The sequence below is a fragment of the Myxine glutinosa genome, chromosome 4 (genome assembly GCF_964187855.1).
Source record: "Myxine glutinosa chromosome 4, kmMyxGlut1.1, whole genome shotgun sequence".
Classification (NCBI taxonomy): domain Eukaryota; kingdom Metazoa; phylum Chordata; class Myxini; order Myxiniformes; family Myxinidae; genus Myxine; species Myxine glutinosa.
Window position 1 is genome coordinate 143,703,080 of NC_136264.1, and position 15,673 is coordinate 143,718,752.

Below are 15,673 nucleotides of genomic sequence, written 5' to 3' on the forward strand. Positions count from 1 at the left end.
CAGCATGCTGCTGAACATCAGCGTGCTGTAGAAGCTGATGCTGTGGAACATGCTGCTGAACATCAGCGTCGAGGGCCGTGACGGCCACGCCGACGCTCGCCCGCATGTCCGAAGCGGCGAAGTACCTGTCCGCCTCGGCCGCCAATGCTCGGGGTTCCGTTAGCTCGGTCCCGGCCAACGCGAGGCGGACCTGCGCTGGAAGTTGGCGCCGGAAAAGCGCCCGGAATAGCGAACCGGGGGCTTCGTCGCCCAACAGTGACAGCATATGGTCCATTCGGACCGACGGGCGCGTCTCACCGAGCTCGGGGAGATCCAGGAGGCGGTCGGCCCGTGCGTCGTCCGTAAGGCCGAACGTGGCTAGGAGTAGCCGCTTGAGTGCCTCGTACTTGTGGCCGTTCGGTGGGTGGCGAAGGACGGACACAACTCGAGCGGCCGTGCCGGGCCCGAGGGAGGCGACGACGTGGCAATAGCGCGTGTCATCGCCGGTGAGTCGCCGAAGCTGAAATTGGGCTTCGGCCTGGACGAACCAGACTTCGGCCTGAGCCTCCCAAAATTCCGGAAGTTTGACGAAGTCGGCCATGGCGATGGCGTCGCGTGTGGAAGGATCGCTCCAGCAGATCCAACGTCGAGGGTCACCAGTAAAGCGCGGCGTTACGCGCGCTGCTTGTGAGCAAGGAGGAAGCGGACAAGCGGTAACATATAAACGTCTTTATTGTAAGACTACACTGTAACACTGTACTGTCCCGGGCTGGGCGCCCGGTGTATATAATGAGGCCACGCCTACCCCTGGTGCGTGGCCACCGCCCACTTGGTGCGCGGAATGATGTCACCACGCCAGTGGGCTTTTGTGTCCGCCACAATATCACATTTTATAAACAATTGAAGTTGAAAAATATATATATTTCCCAAAAAATTCCAAAAAAATAAAACAAAATTGGAAAAATTTTCAAAGTAAATTTCCCTTCGGACATTCCGACGGCAGAGATATGTGCATACCAGAAGTTTGGTACGATTTCACAAAAGTTTGAGAAAGTAGTTCAGTGACAACACAACACAGGACAGACGCTGCCCAGATATATATATATATATTGTTACAGACGCGGTTGTGGATGTTAGTTTACCGAGCGGTTTGGTATGACCACGTCTGCACAGTTTACCCGATTATGCTCGAACGTTGCCGAGTCGCGCTACGCTAGGTCAATGAAGGAAAAGACACACGGCTGGATTAAAATGACACGACACCAAGGGTTCAGTTCTCAAGACCTCCGGAGGAGGTTATATTAAGGCGGAAGGTTAGATTACAACTACAAGAGGGACATCATAGAAAGACAGGCACTTAGACACACTTATATTAACCCCAACAGACGACAGATAAACGGGACAAGGCTGACTCACACGGGGATTGATGGCAAGGAAAGGCGGGTAGCGATGGCTCCAGGTGCACCTGGGCTCAGGGCAGAATCGACCCGTTTCGATCCGGTCCAAAGATGCGGGGAGGTATCGTCGCGCTGGGGGTGGCGGTGGCTTCCTCTGCTCTCCGTAGTTCAGGCGCATCTGACCTCACATCCGGTAAGTCGCCGCGTATATCCGGCGGGGAGTGACACGCCCTCGGCTCGTTAGCTCCGCCCCAGCTGGAATCGGCCCGTTGCTTCTCATTGGGTGCGTGCGGGGGGGTTACCAGGCTCCGCCCTTGACGAGGAGCTGACAGCCAGCCCCTTCGTGGTAACCCCGTCGGAGCGCATGGTCATGGCGGCTAACCGAGCCGGTGTGAGGACGCACACTCCCCGCACGCCGCGCCGCGCCCCTCTGTTGTTGTAGTTGTTGTTGTAATTGTTGTTGTTTGGGGAAGAAGATGGGAGGAGGTATGGGAAGGTCCTAAACTCACTACTGGTGCCATATAATCACATTCTGGTGCAACGAAGAGTCAGAATTAATGGAAACGAGTCCTTAACTGACATAGACTAAGAATAACTAGCAAGATGTCCGAAAGTTGTCTACGTGAGATGCGGTGGACCTGGGTACGACATTTAATGGGGGAAAAAGGGGAAGGTCGGTTCTACAGAGTGTTATTTACAGGCAATGGGACTAGGGAATGGGGGATTGGGGATAGTTGGGGAGTATTGGGGAAATAGGGGAGTATTTACAAGCGGATATTGAGGCCAAGTCCCATATCCGCAACATTGCACCCTTCTCTACCCTCGGGGCGTCCCGACCCGATAAATTTTTACCTATTTTAGTGTGGCACTCAGATGTAGTTCCCTCTACTATTAACTCTACCCTGAGTGCGACAGTTTTACAGATATTCACAAACGAGTAAATATGTCCCCCTGCGACGTTGCACCCTTCTCCTCACAGAAACACACCCACAGGATAACCGAATCCGGAAAGAATTCGCAAACTAAACATACAGCCGGTAGGGAGCATTATTTACACGACTACGCTGCTATTTACACTACGATCCAGGACCTGTTTCTGGAGGAACACATGCAGATGTTATGCATAGAGAGAGCACGCATGCCAGCATCGATACACCAACCCACGAGTGCTCTGTGGCCTACGGCCTTTAATAATGTGCAGAGCACCCCTTCCCAGCACCAAAAGCACCACCCCATCACACAGTCAGCACCATCCGGTGCACCAATAAAATGTTTAGTGATCATTGTGTGGTGTCGCAGCCGGCCGATGTTCTGCCGCTGGTCTTGCCTTCGTGTGGTGCACTTGGCCTTCTTACTTCCTTAGAAAAATAAAGAAAGGCGCCAACCGCGTCCATTTCTTTATTGTGGCCGTCAGGGGGCCAACTGTTAGTGGTTCACCTTGTATGGCATAGGTGCCACGTTGACCCATAGGTCCATCCATGGGTGGTGCTTGGCCGCATAAGAACTGCGGTCCATGGTGGGTGGCCACAAACATTGCGGTCCATATGGTGTATCGATCCAAGCAGCAAGCAGCGAAAGTGCAGGCCCACAACTGCGGAGCCAGCACCTCTCTCTCCTCTCTCTCTGCCCCAAAGCCAGATCCTCGGAGGTGGGAGACAAAAGAAGCAGACAAGTGAGTAAGGTGGTAAGGGCGCAAAAGTGCACGCAATATAAGATGATGCACACTGGGGGCACATGGGAACCAGGTGAGACAGGTACGTTCCTACCGTACGCCCCCCCCCCCCCACCAGGTAACCTACATGGCCCCTCCCTTACCCCTTACTGTATCCACACAACACAACACTACCCATAAACATCTACTTTACAAATCAACAAACATCCCTACTGTCTTCCCCGTTCCTCCCATAAACCAAATTCGTCTTCTCTCCCTCCTAACCAATCAAATTTGCCATTTTCAACTTTCATCAAAATTTGCCATCACCAATTCATCATCAGTCCCTCCTAGGGAGGGAGAGATGGCATCACCCCAATGTCTCATCCACGTCGTGATGCGTCTCACAAATCCAACAGCAATTCTCATTTCCTGCACCAAAACAAAGAAAACACAGGTGTGGAGTCATCATCATCACCACAGGTAAGTGGCTGCGTATGGTGCGACAGGTTCATCCATCCTAACTATTTCCTAAATGACTTTAACAACTTTACACTACCCGGGGTCTTTCTCCGGCCAAACCATTGGCCCTCTTACACTATGGGTTCTAAAAACCAATTCCCATTGGCCAACCTGTGGTGCTTTTCAATTTGGGGTCTCACTCCCCCGATTCATCTCCCGGTGCCCTCGCACAATTTCTGGGCTGTGGCGTGTACCTCTCCCAGCGGGTCTACCCACCTGCACACCTCCACCACTGCAGTTGCCTCCGAGCTTACCTGCTCCTTACCCTAACCTAACTACCTGGGGAAGGCCCTCTGGCGCTCTCCCCACTCGGTGCCCTCTCTGGCACTGGGCTGCCCGATCCACACCCGGGATCCTCAGGCACCCACTCACAACTACCGGCTCCCAGAGCCCACCTGCGGCCTCACCTGGCCGACATCCTCACAGTGGTGGAGTGCCCAACCAACTACACACACTAACAGGCTACACGCCCAGCCATTTCCACAACACTAATGCACCCATCCACAATACCATTCTGTCACCCGCACCACAGATGCCAATATCCAACCACAATTTACCTATACCCTCTACCTAACACTTACACTACCCGCCCCGGGTACTCGTGAAAGGGGTCCACTCTTCCCCCATTCACACCTTCGCACCATGCACACCACTCCGTACCACTTACTCCAACTCTCTTCACACACCTGTACTTGCACACCTGTGCTCTCACTCTTGGTGCCGCCTGCACCCTTCTCTCCCCAAGCGCATTCGCGCTGATCCACAACACTCATTACTCACACACTGCTCCACACACCTGTCCAGTTGCACACCTGTGCAATCACACCTGTTCAATTCTCAACCAGCATCATCTCATCTAACTACTCCCCTCTGAAACTTGCGCTTCCCAGTCGTCCCTTTAAACTATTGCGCTCCCACGTCATTATCATCCACACTAATCTACCTGCGTCCCCACTACAGGCATCAGTCACTAACTAAACTTAACGTTACCTAATGTCATCTTCTAGGGCCCTATCAATATAACCTAACCCACCCGGGCTAGTTTTCACTGCCATCACCCCATAAGCTATAGCGCATTTGCCCCCACTATATGGGAAGGGTGGCAAGGATGCCACCCTTACCCACCGGGCCCATCGCTCACTACCAATTTTGCACATCAAATTTCAACAAATCAAAAATTTGCCAATCACTACCCATCATCTGCCAATCACTACTGCCAATCCCTTGCCAATCATCAAATTTTGTTTTTCTCTAATTTCGGGGCCAAAACACTAACCTCATCACCCAGTCTACTCACTAATGCCTCTCGGTGCGCCAATCCCTGTCCAAAGCCCGGCTTCGTAAAGCCAAGCCATGGATGCGGGTTGTTCTGTGCCAGCGGCTGGATGCGTCCGGCACTCGGTGCAGGGACGGGGGCTTACCCGGCCCGAGACCCCACGCACCATCTCGGCACGGAGCCATCCCATGGCTCGATCTCGACCTGCCGGACTGCCTCAACAAAAAGTGGTCGCCATGACGACCCTTTCTATCGGGCTGCCCGCTCCGCCTAGTGGAGCACGGACGCGGCCGTTCAAAGCGAGGCCCGGCACGCACCGAGGGCCCGATTCGGCTATAAGTCGTTCTAAACTCTACCCCGTCTAACGTCGATGCTTCACCTGGACGCTTACACCCCGCAGCCCGTTCCTTGCTCACACATCCAGCCGTTTCCATGCTCCTCGTACCTTTCCTTACACACCTCGGTACACCCATTCCACTCACAGCCTTGGTCACACACCTGACCACCGAACACTTTGGCACACATTCGTTGGTCGCACACCTCACCAACACACCTCTTCGCGCCCCCTCCTCTGTCACCTCCTCTGTGACAATCACAGGTGTGCTCTCATTCGCACACCCAACCACGTGCCTCACCACCAACTCCAGCGTGCATTCCCACTCACGCTCTACCATTCCAGGTGTGCATCCTTCCATCCCAGGTGTACATCCTCGCTCACCTGTCACAACCAACTCACTCTCCTTGTCACCCTCACTACTCTCACCTCCATTCTTGACAGCGCACTCACCCTTACTCTTGACAGCGCACTCTTTCCCCATGCACCTGTCCGTCACACACCTTTCTCGCGCACACTCCTGCGCACACTCTCCCGTCACACCCTCTGTAACACTTACCACACCGCGCCTCCATGTGCTCCCTCGCACACGCGCTACGACCGACTCACTCTCGCCAGCACCCTCACTCCTTGGCACGCACTTTTTCCTCACACACCCCAGAGTCGGACTTTCTCGCACACCTCCTCTTTCGCACACCAGACCTGTCGCACACTTCACCAACGGCCTCTCACGAACACCCGGGTCCATCTCGACCCCCAAGCTTCTTAAATCCCCTGGCGCATCATACGCACGACCATATTGGTCACCACTTACACCGGGTCCTCTTCCTCTTCGCTTCTCCTCCATCACCTGCGAATCCCTCATCCGGTTAATGAGCACATCATCACGATCCAAACACAGACTTTGGACCAATTCTTTTACTTCCTCCTTTATCTCTTTCTTATCCTCTCTCCGTCGCTTCTTAATTTCGCTCACCCCTTCTTCCACTTCTTCTAATTTCTGCTTCACCTCTTTTATTCCCCGGTACGTCTCCTCAAGCTCATCCTCCAAGGCTACCTTGACCGTTTCCATGTGCGTCCTCACCTGCCGGTCCTTCGTCTCCATTACCTCTATCACCTCGTCCAGCCTCGTTGTCAGTCCCTCACGTACCATCTGACATTCCCTCTTCGTCGCTACCAAGTCATCTTTTAGTTCTCTCTGTGTCGCTTTTAAACCTCCTAATACCGCAGTGTTCCTTTGAACCTGCTCCACTAACTCCGTCTGTCCCACCGTCAGCTGCTCCACCTCCTGCGTCAGGTCCTCTATGCCCCCTTGCAATTTTACAGTCCCCTTTCTCACCTCCTTCTCCATGTGCTCCTTACAGTGCCTCACCTCCTCGCGCACTCCTCCGACCTCCTCACTCACTCCTCTTCTGATCTCCTCTCCCATCACTTGCATCTCCTGCCCAGATGCCACCCTCATCTGCTCCATTTCCTCCCTGTGAGCATCCAGTTTGGTTTCTACCCCCATTCTGACCCCCTCTATCTGCTGCCCCATTTGTTTAACTTCCCTTTCCGCTTGGTCCCTCATGTCCCTCAATTTGCCTTCCATACTGTTTTCTAACCCTATTAACCCATTTCTCACCTCTTTTATCCCGTTGTCTAACCCCTCAAAATTATTGTCTAACTTCCCAAATTTCTTATCTAACTCCTCAAAATTATTGTCTAACTTCCCAAATTTCTTGTCTAACTCCTCAAAATTATTGTCTAACTTCCCAAATTTCTTGTCTAATCCCTTAAAATTATTGTCTAACCCCTCACTGGTACCCCTCGCTTCGTCCCTCATTACCCCCATTTGGTTTCCCAACCGCTCACTATCAGCCCTCATTCCCACCATTTGTTCCATAAGGGCCCTCATTTGCAGGAGGAAAAGGTTCGAATCCACCAGGGGCGCTGCCACGGTCGCGGGCGCGGTGACCAGCGAGGCGCCATTTTGTGCGTCTGCTACCCTCGCTGCTTCGCTCTCCTCGCGTCCCTCAATTTGGTCCTGGACCGACCCTGCCTCACTCTCCACTACCGGACCCCAGCCGACTTGGTCTGCCATAGCGCGACTTTCAAGATTCGGGTTTTTATTTCCGTATAACAAAATCAAATTTCGCCGTTATAATTTCGTCGAGCGCAGTAAACGCGCTCCGGATCGATTCTACCTCCCAAAGTTTGGGCCTAACAAATTTAGTCCCGGGTCCGAATTCCACTCCTCGACACCAATTGTTACAGACGCGGTTGTGGATGTTAGTTTACCGAGCGGTTTGGTATGACCACGTCTGCACAGTTTACCCGATTATGCTCGAACGTTGCCGAGTCGCGCTACGCTAGGTCAATGAAGGAAAAGACACACGGCTGGATTAAAATGACACGACACCAAGGGTTCAGTTCTCAAGACCTCCGGAGGAGGTTATATTAAGGCGGAAGGTTAGATTACAACTACAAGAGGGACATCATAGAAAGACAGGCACTTAGACACACTTATATTAACCCCAACAGACGACAGATAAACGGGACAAGGCTGACTCACACGGGGATTGATGGCAAGGAAAGGCGGGTAGCGATGGCTCCAGGTGCACCTGGGCTCAGGGCAGAATCGACCCGGTTCGGTCCGGTCCAAAGATGCGGGGAGGTATCGTCGCGCTGGGGGTGGCGGTGGCTTCCTCTGCTCTCCGTAGTTCAGGCGCATCTGACCTCACATCCGGTAAGTCGCCGCGTATATCCGGCGGGGAGTGACACGCCCTCGGCTCGTTAGCTCCGCCCCAGCTGGAATCGGCCCGTTGCTTCTCATTGGGTGCGTGCGGGGGGGTTACCAGGCTCCGCCCTTGACGAGGAGCTGACAGCCAGCCCCTTCGTGGTAACCCCGTCGGAGCGCATGGTCATGGCGGCTAACCGAGCCGGTGTGAGGACGCACACTCCCCGCACGCCGCGCCGCGCCCCTCTGTTGTTGTAGTTGTTGTTGTAATTGTTGTTGTTTGGGGAAGAAGATGGGAGGAGGTATGGGAAGGTCCTAAACTCACTACTGGTGCCATATAATCACATTCTGGTGCAACGAAGAGTCAGAATTAATGGAAACGAGTCCTTAACTGACATAGACTAAGAATAACTAGCAAGATGTCCGAAAGTTGTCTACGTGAGATGCGGTGGACCTGGGTACGACATTTAATGGGGGAAAAAGGGGAAGGTCGGTTCTACAGAGTGTTATTTACAGGCAATGGGACTAGGGAATGGGGGATTGGGGATAGTTGGGGAGTATTGGGGAAATAGGGGAGTATTTACAAGCGGATATTGAGGCCAAGTCCCATATCCGCAAAAATATATATATATATATATATATATAGATGTGTACATATATGTATATATATATATATATATATATATTGTTGCGGATCTCTCGAGCCCGTCGACGTACAGAGGGGGATTAAACCCTTTTCCCCCTTCGAGCTTGAAGTCCACGAGGCCGAGTCGCCACTCCCGTAGCGAACATGCGGAAGGGTATCTGGTCGAGTCCCTACGTACCTTCGATACACACGCCGCCACGAGAACGGGGACTGGACCTCACACGGGTCACGCTAATCTGATACGCCGAGCGGTTCGCGTGTCACGTGACCCGTGCCGTTAATTCCTATTGAACCCGATTTGAGTGGTTTTATTCGTGCGATGCCAGGCCAATGGGGTGAAATGACATGCACGGTCAAATGGAAGGAAGAACACAGGTTTATTTACAATTATATAGTGATCAGGGTAAAGAGAAGAGACACAGAGCAGATACTTAGTCAATCTTACTAAATTCCAGACAAGGGCCCACTCACTCACGCAGGGAAAAGAAGGAAGGACAAGTTCGCGCTCCAAACGCGTCCTTGGCGCCGTTCGCTCCGGACAGCTCGCCGGGCGTGGCCCTCGGATGTTCGCGGCACGTGTGCAGGAAGCTCGTTGGCGTCTGTGGCCCCGGGATGGATCGTCTTCCCAAGCGAGATTAACAGCCGCAGGGCACAGGGAGAGTTTGTGCACAGAGAGAGCTGTAACGAGCAACCGACTCACTTCAGTCACGCGGGGTCACTGCTCTGACTCAGCTCTTTCTGGGTGTCTCTGACTCTGACTCACTGGGTGACTTTGACTGAGGGACTGGCAACCACACCTCACTCAGCTCTGGGGCACTCTCTCTCTTTCTGTCTCTCACTGGGACTTGGTCACTGCTGCACTCTGGGGCCCTCTCTCTCTCACTGGGACTTGGTCACTGCTGCACTCGGGCACTCTCTCTCTCTCTCACTGGGACTTGGTCACTGCTGCACTGCGGCGGGGGGCCCGGGGCAGGGTTTTATAGCCCCGCCCCCGAGTCTTATCCGAATGTTCCAAGCCCCTCCTCTGGCTGCTGTTGTTAGCCACTCCCCTTGAGCTCCGATTGGCTGCTCGCCGCTTACCGGCCACTCCACTGCAGCTCCTCCTTCGGGCCTGCCAGACTTGTTCTAGGCATAGCACATGGCATTCTAGCCCAATCGAGGCGTACACTTACTGGCCTGCTCAACGCATACTAACACAGGAAAGGAGACTACGCTTACATTTAATAAGAAATAACAACTAAAGCGAGGCTACATGTTGTGGTGCAACTACCTACGAGGGGGGTCATTCTTTATTCTGAAAACCGCAACAATATATATGATACAGTCTTGGCCAAAAATATTGGCACTCTTGCACCTTTTTCAAATAATGCAACATTTCTTCCAGAAAATTATTGAAATTTAAAAATATTTTGGTATCCACATATGTATTTCTTTGGTTTGCAGTGGAACAAAACAAAAAAAGCAGAAAAAATTACGAAATCTTAGCTTATTCTTCACATAAATCCTAAAATGGCCTGGGCAATATTATTGGCACCTTTTTGAAGTTGTTAGAAATAATTTGATTTAAAGCAGGTGATTCTCCTTTACTTTGGAATTGAACTCACCTGTGGTGAGTTGCAGGGGTGCCTGCAATATAAAAATCACTCATTCAACCAGTTTGAATGGAGAAAAGGAGTCATTCTGCTGTTTTGTGTCACTGTGTGTACCGCAATGAGCATGGAGAAAAGAAAGAAAACCAGAGAATTGTCTGAGGAGGTCAGACACAAGATTGTGGCCAAGCATGGACAATATCAAGGCTACAAGTCCATCTCCAGAGACGTTGATGTTCCTTTGTCCACCGTACACTATGTTATCAGGAAGTTTAAGGCTCATGGCACAACTTCCTTGGACGTGGCCGCAAGAGAAAACTTGATCGAAGATTGCAGCGAAGGATTGTTCGAATGGTGGAGAAAGCACCTCGATAAACTGCCAAACAGATTCAAGCTGACCTTCAGACACAAGGTACAACAGTTTCATCTTGCACCATCCATCACCAACTCAATGAAAGGGGGTTCTATGGTAGGAGACCCAGGAGGACCCCACTGCTGAGAGAGAGAGAGAGAGAGACAGACAGACAGAGACAGAGACAGACAGACAGAGACAGAGACAGACAGACACAGACAGACAGACAGACAGACAGAGACAGACAGACAGAGACAGACAGACATATAAGAAAGGCCGACTTGAGTTTGCCAAAACACACCTGAACAAGCCAAAATCCTTCTGAGAGAATGTCCTGTGGACAGATGAGACCAAATTTAGACCTTTATGGTAAAGCACATCATATCTATGTTTACAGAAAACCAAATGAAGCCTTCAAAGAAAAGAACGCCTTCCCTACAGTCAAACATGAAGGAGGTTCAGTGACGTTTTGGGGTTGCTGCGCTGCCTCGAGCACTGGGTTCCTTGATTGTGTGCATGACATCGTGAAATCAGGAGATTACCAAGGCATTTTGGAGCGCAAGGTTCAACCCAGTGTCAGAAAGCTGGGTCTCAGTCAAAGGCCGTGGGTCTTGCAGCAGGACAATGACACCAAACACATTTCAAAAAGCACCCAGGAATGGTTCAAGACAAAACACTGGACTGTTCTGAAGTAGCCAGCTATGAGTCCAGATCTAAATCCCATTGAACACCTGTGGGGAGATCTGAAAACAGCAGTTGGGAGAAGGCACCTTCAAATCTGGGAGAACTGGAGCAGTTTGCACAATAAGAGTGAGACAAACTTCCAGTAGAGAGGTGTAGGAAGCTCATTCATGGCTATAGGAAGCACTTGACTGCAGTTATTTTGTCCAAAGGCTGTGCTACCAAATATTAAGTCTTGGGTGTCAATAATTTTGTCAGTGCCATTTCTTTTTATTTTCTTATTTAAAAATATATATTAAGTTCTGAATCAAAAACAAAGGTTCTGTAATGTTAACAGTGAAATAAAGAATTGTGTAGACCAAATACTTTTGTCAATTTCAACTTATTTTTGGAGAAATTGTGAGTTATTGGGAAAAAAGTGCAAGGGTGCCAATATTTTTGGCCATGACTGTATATATGTATGTATGTATGTATGTATGTGTGTGTATGTGTGTGTGTGTGTGTGTGTGTGTGTGTGTGTGTGTGTATATATATATATATACATATATACGTATAACAACAACAAAAAACTGGCAAACAACAACAACAAACAGGCCATAGATATATATATATATATATATATATATATATATATATATATATATATATATATATATATATATATATATATATATATATATATATATATATATATATATATATATTATACAGGTATATATTTATTTATTGACACCCCTTATACTTTCACTCCAGAGGACCAAACTACCAGCACTGGCTGTTGGTGGATGTTAATGATCCCACGGTGTCATTTGTAAGAGTAGACAAGTTATCTTCGACAACCTGAAAACAATGCAAATTCCTTCCCAAATTGCCTTCAACTGAATGTCAAGCTTGGCCAGCCAGTTCGTTAAAGACTTTGGTCAAAGATGTTCCCTGGCTGACCCCCACAATGTAGTGGGAAATTTTTAAGATTGATGAAGGTGTAGATAATTACACGCACACAACCTGCAAATTAAAACTCACCTCGTAAATTACACTTCAGCAATAATTCCTCAATTCTCCACCTGGCATGGTGTCTTAAATGCCAAAATCTACATTTAATTAAAATAAACCCTTTTAATTCAAATGCAGGAATATATAAATAAACAGTTGATGCTACATGGCATTAACCTGTACAAGTCAAAACTTTAATTTAAGGAGGTATTTCTTTGGAAACTGCTGTCGTTCAAATCTTCCTGAAAACCTTCTTTCCTTCTCTCTCTTTTTTTTGTGTACATGGTCGAGGCTCGTGGAAGATCTAGAGCAGAATGGAAGGGAACAAAGTGGAAAGGGGGAAACACCAACAGCAATGCAGAGGTGAGAGTGGGATCAAGGGAAGGGGAAGAAGGACACATGGGTGCGAACAAGCTGAATGAAACACAGCAAGAAGAGAAATGGGGGAAATCACAATAACCTAGAAAATGGGAGTGCATTCGGAATGGGGTAATTTGGGGTAGAGGAGATCACAAGTATTGAATTAGGGGAGGGGTGACCTGAGGTAGTGGTGAACAGCTGTCCTGAAGCCCTGGAGGGAAGAATGAGTCTGTACAGACTGGGGAAGTTGGCTCCAGAGGCAAGAGAAAAGAGGAACAAATGAGTGGAGGTGAGCAGTGAGGCTGTATTTGGAGAGTTTAAGAAGAAGAAGGTTACTGGCAGGCTTTTTCCCTTCCTTGGTTGTCTGTTTGTGCTGATGACTTCATTCAGTTCTCAACATTTCTCCACTCCAGCAACAACAAACAGGCCATATCCTATTGAAAGAAAGTTTGACGAAGATTAGAAATTTGTTAAACACTTGTCACGTGGCCTTCGTTGTGGGCAAGTCGTGTACCATCGCTTTGCATCTCACTGAAAAGACTGGCAAAAAGAACGTTCGTTCATTCGTTTGTTTATTTATTTTCTTGCAGTCAGCATTTGGTGGAGCTAAAGTCACGTATACTTCTGTTACTTCACTGTCAGACACAACCCGTCTTACTGCTGATTATATACACCTGTTGACCTCTTTAAAGAAAGATATTCTTCGAGGCTTGCTTGCATTTTCTTGGCTGGTATCACCTTCCGCAGTGTAGAAAGCACTTGTGATATTTGAGGATAGATCTCAACGGTGTGCTGTGTGATACTTGAAGATTATTTTATTTTACTATTGCTCATTTTCTTACTCTCAAATCACCTGTGCTAATGAAACAAAAAAACGAGGCAAAGACAAATGTTAAGGGTTTCTAGATTATATTCAAATCTGAGAATGAGAACATTCGTCATATTTTATCGTTACCATTACATCCGATTTTAGGTAAGGGTATTATGTACACTCGCAGAGAACCCACCCCATGGGCAATCTTGTTCCAAGCGTGCAACACGTTATGCTGACACATCCCCTAATTTGGGCAGTGCATAGGCAACAGACCACTGCCTCAATCTCCCCCAACATAAAAATAACCCGTGTTACGGACGTGAAGCAGAAACATGTGAACTGTGGTTATACACACCGGATAATTGTAATTGAACATCCCCCCCCCCCCCCCCCCCCACGGGAACAAAATACTAACATGAGGGGCAGGGGTCAAGACTTCATTGAATCAAATGAAACTTGCACATGCACAACTTCAGGGTGCTGTCATTAATCCTTCAAACATTCAGGTCAAATCCCTTTTGAAGAAGTGGATGATACAAACGTACCTTTATTCCATGTTTCACACATACACACATACGCCATAGCTCCATTATATATAGATGGGGACCTGGGAATAGGGGAGGGGTTTATGGTAAATTAAAATGAGGAGAATAATTTGGGACGACATGGAATAAAAGGTGAGGATTTCGGAGTCCAGTCGGGGATAGCAAATGAGGTTCGGAGGAGATTATGACACGCCATGGAGAGTCAGGGGAAGTTTTTATCTTATTTTGTCACCATTTAGTGTGAAAGTTGTGTGGGTGAAACTTCATGAAAAACATTTACACGTGTAATCCTTTGTGGTTTTACCAACCTAATTTTGTGTTGTTTTCGACATCTCTTCCTAACGTTCCCCCACAGGCAACTCCTCCAGGTACAGCCCTCTCGTAACGGATCAGAACACGAGGGGAAGAGGGTAGCACTGCAGAGCAGGTGCCTGGAGTTGGAGTGGAAGGGATGGGCTTTTCTGTCCCTCGCCTTCTCCCCAGCCTCCAACTCTACACACCCCTTTTTCTCTTCACACCCTGAACTTGCTCTACTTTGTGGAGTGGAGGGGGAGGGGAGTGACCAATTGTTTGGGCATAATCTCAGGAGTGATTGTAGGCTGCTCATACCTGATGTGGAATGACTTTTGGACCTAACCCGATCTATGCAAGTTTTTGTTTTGATGAGGATGGCGATAGAACGAAGGAACAGGACGGGAGAGAAAGAGAGCACAGGGTAGATCCGACGTCTACGGCACTCTCCCAGTCCTATCCTCCTACGTCTCCATCCATCCTTCTCTGGACTGTTTTCAATAAATATCGAGAAGTAAATTTACCTTCGAACTCCTATAATCCAAGATCTCAAAAATATTTTTTAGTCCCTAATAAACTCGACTGCCTCTCCTTTTTCCCCCTTCTTCGAAATATCCCTCACTCTATCCCCCCCCCCCCCCCTCCACCCCCAAATCCCTCGCTTTCCAGTGGTGTAGGGAGAGCTGGGTTTTGCACCGCAAATAGCTGGCTTTGAGAAGTAATGCTTTTGTAATTAACAATCAATTCTTCGCCAACCATGACATCTGTTTGGTTCGTGTCGGGAGGGGGAATGAAAGTCGCAGTTGTTTGGGGGAGGGAACCCTCCTTTCCTTGCTCACTTTCTCTCTCAGTTGAAACCCAAGGAGATGGAGACCTGGCCATGTGCAAACGTTCTATCTCCTTCTCTGGTTTTGTAAACTTGTAGCTTTAGATGTTTATTCTAGTTTTGGGGGATACATCTGTTGTAAAATAACAATTTTTGTAATGTGAAGAGTTTAGGTGAGATTATAACTTTTGTACTGCTTTATTTTGTTTTGTTTCTTTCGGTATTCTTTTTTGTGTAATCTTCACAAGCCACGATGTTTGAATAAATTTTAATTTTTTTTTTGGATATTTTATGCTGTCGGGTTTAAACCTCCAATGTTTCCCCAGCTCTTTACGGGATTACACGCCCTTTTGGAATAAACCCCATAACCCAGGATTTTTCCTCCTTTTCCTGTTTGTTATTTTTTCTTCTTCAATCCTCTTGTACATTGACACTATTTATAAATATATTTATTGCTTGGATGTTGTCTTGTGTGTTCTCGTGTTTTTTTTAAACGCATTGCGGCCCATAGGCTGCCACGAATATCTGATCTGATCTGTTGGGAACATTCCATTTGTATAGCATTGTGGGGCTGCCATTGTGCTCGGACCAGGAAGGCTCTTCTCCATGAGGCAAGCTGGTAGCTCTTACACTCGATCCAATATCATTGTTTATTTGACACAAACACCGCTTGTTGTAAAATATTTTTGCCACAAATG

General features: G+C 48.7%; 1 protein-coding gene across 3 annotated transcripts in view; it reads left to right on the forward strand.

Moving 5' to 3' along the window:
- LOC137425326 (lysine-specific demethylase 6A) overlaps positions 1 to 15,436 on the forward strand; it is a 286,024-nt gene extending 270,588 nt beyond the window's left edge. For all 3 annotated transcript variants that reach the window (XM_078776555.1, XM_068113641.2, XM_078776554.1), the window contains one exon: positions 14,214 to 15,436. In XM_078776555.1, coding sequence (XP_078632681.1) covers positions 14,214 to 14,243 — 30 coding nt within the window. In that variant the 3' untranslated portion in view covers positions 14,244 to 15,436. The remainder of the gene's footprint in view (positions 1 to 14,213) is intronic.
- The last annotated feature ends 237 nt before the right edge of the window (positions 15,437 to 15,673 follow it).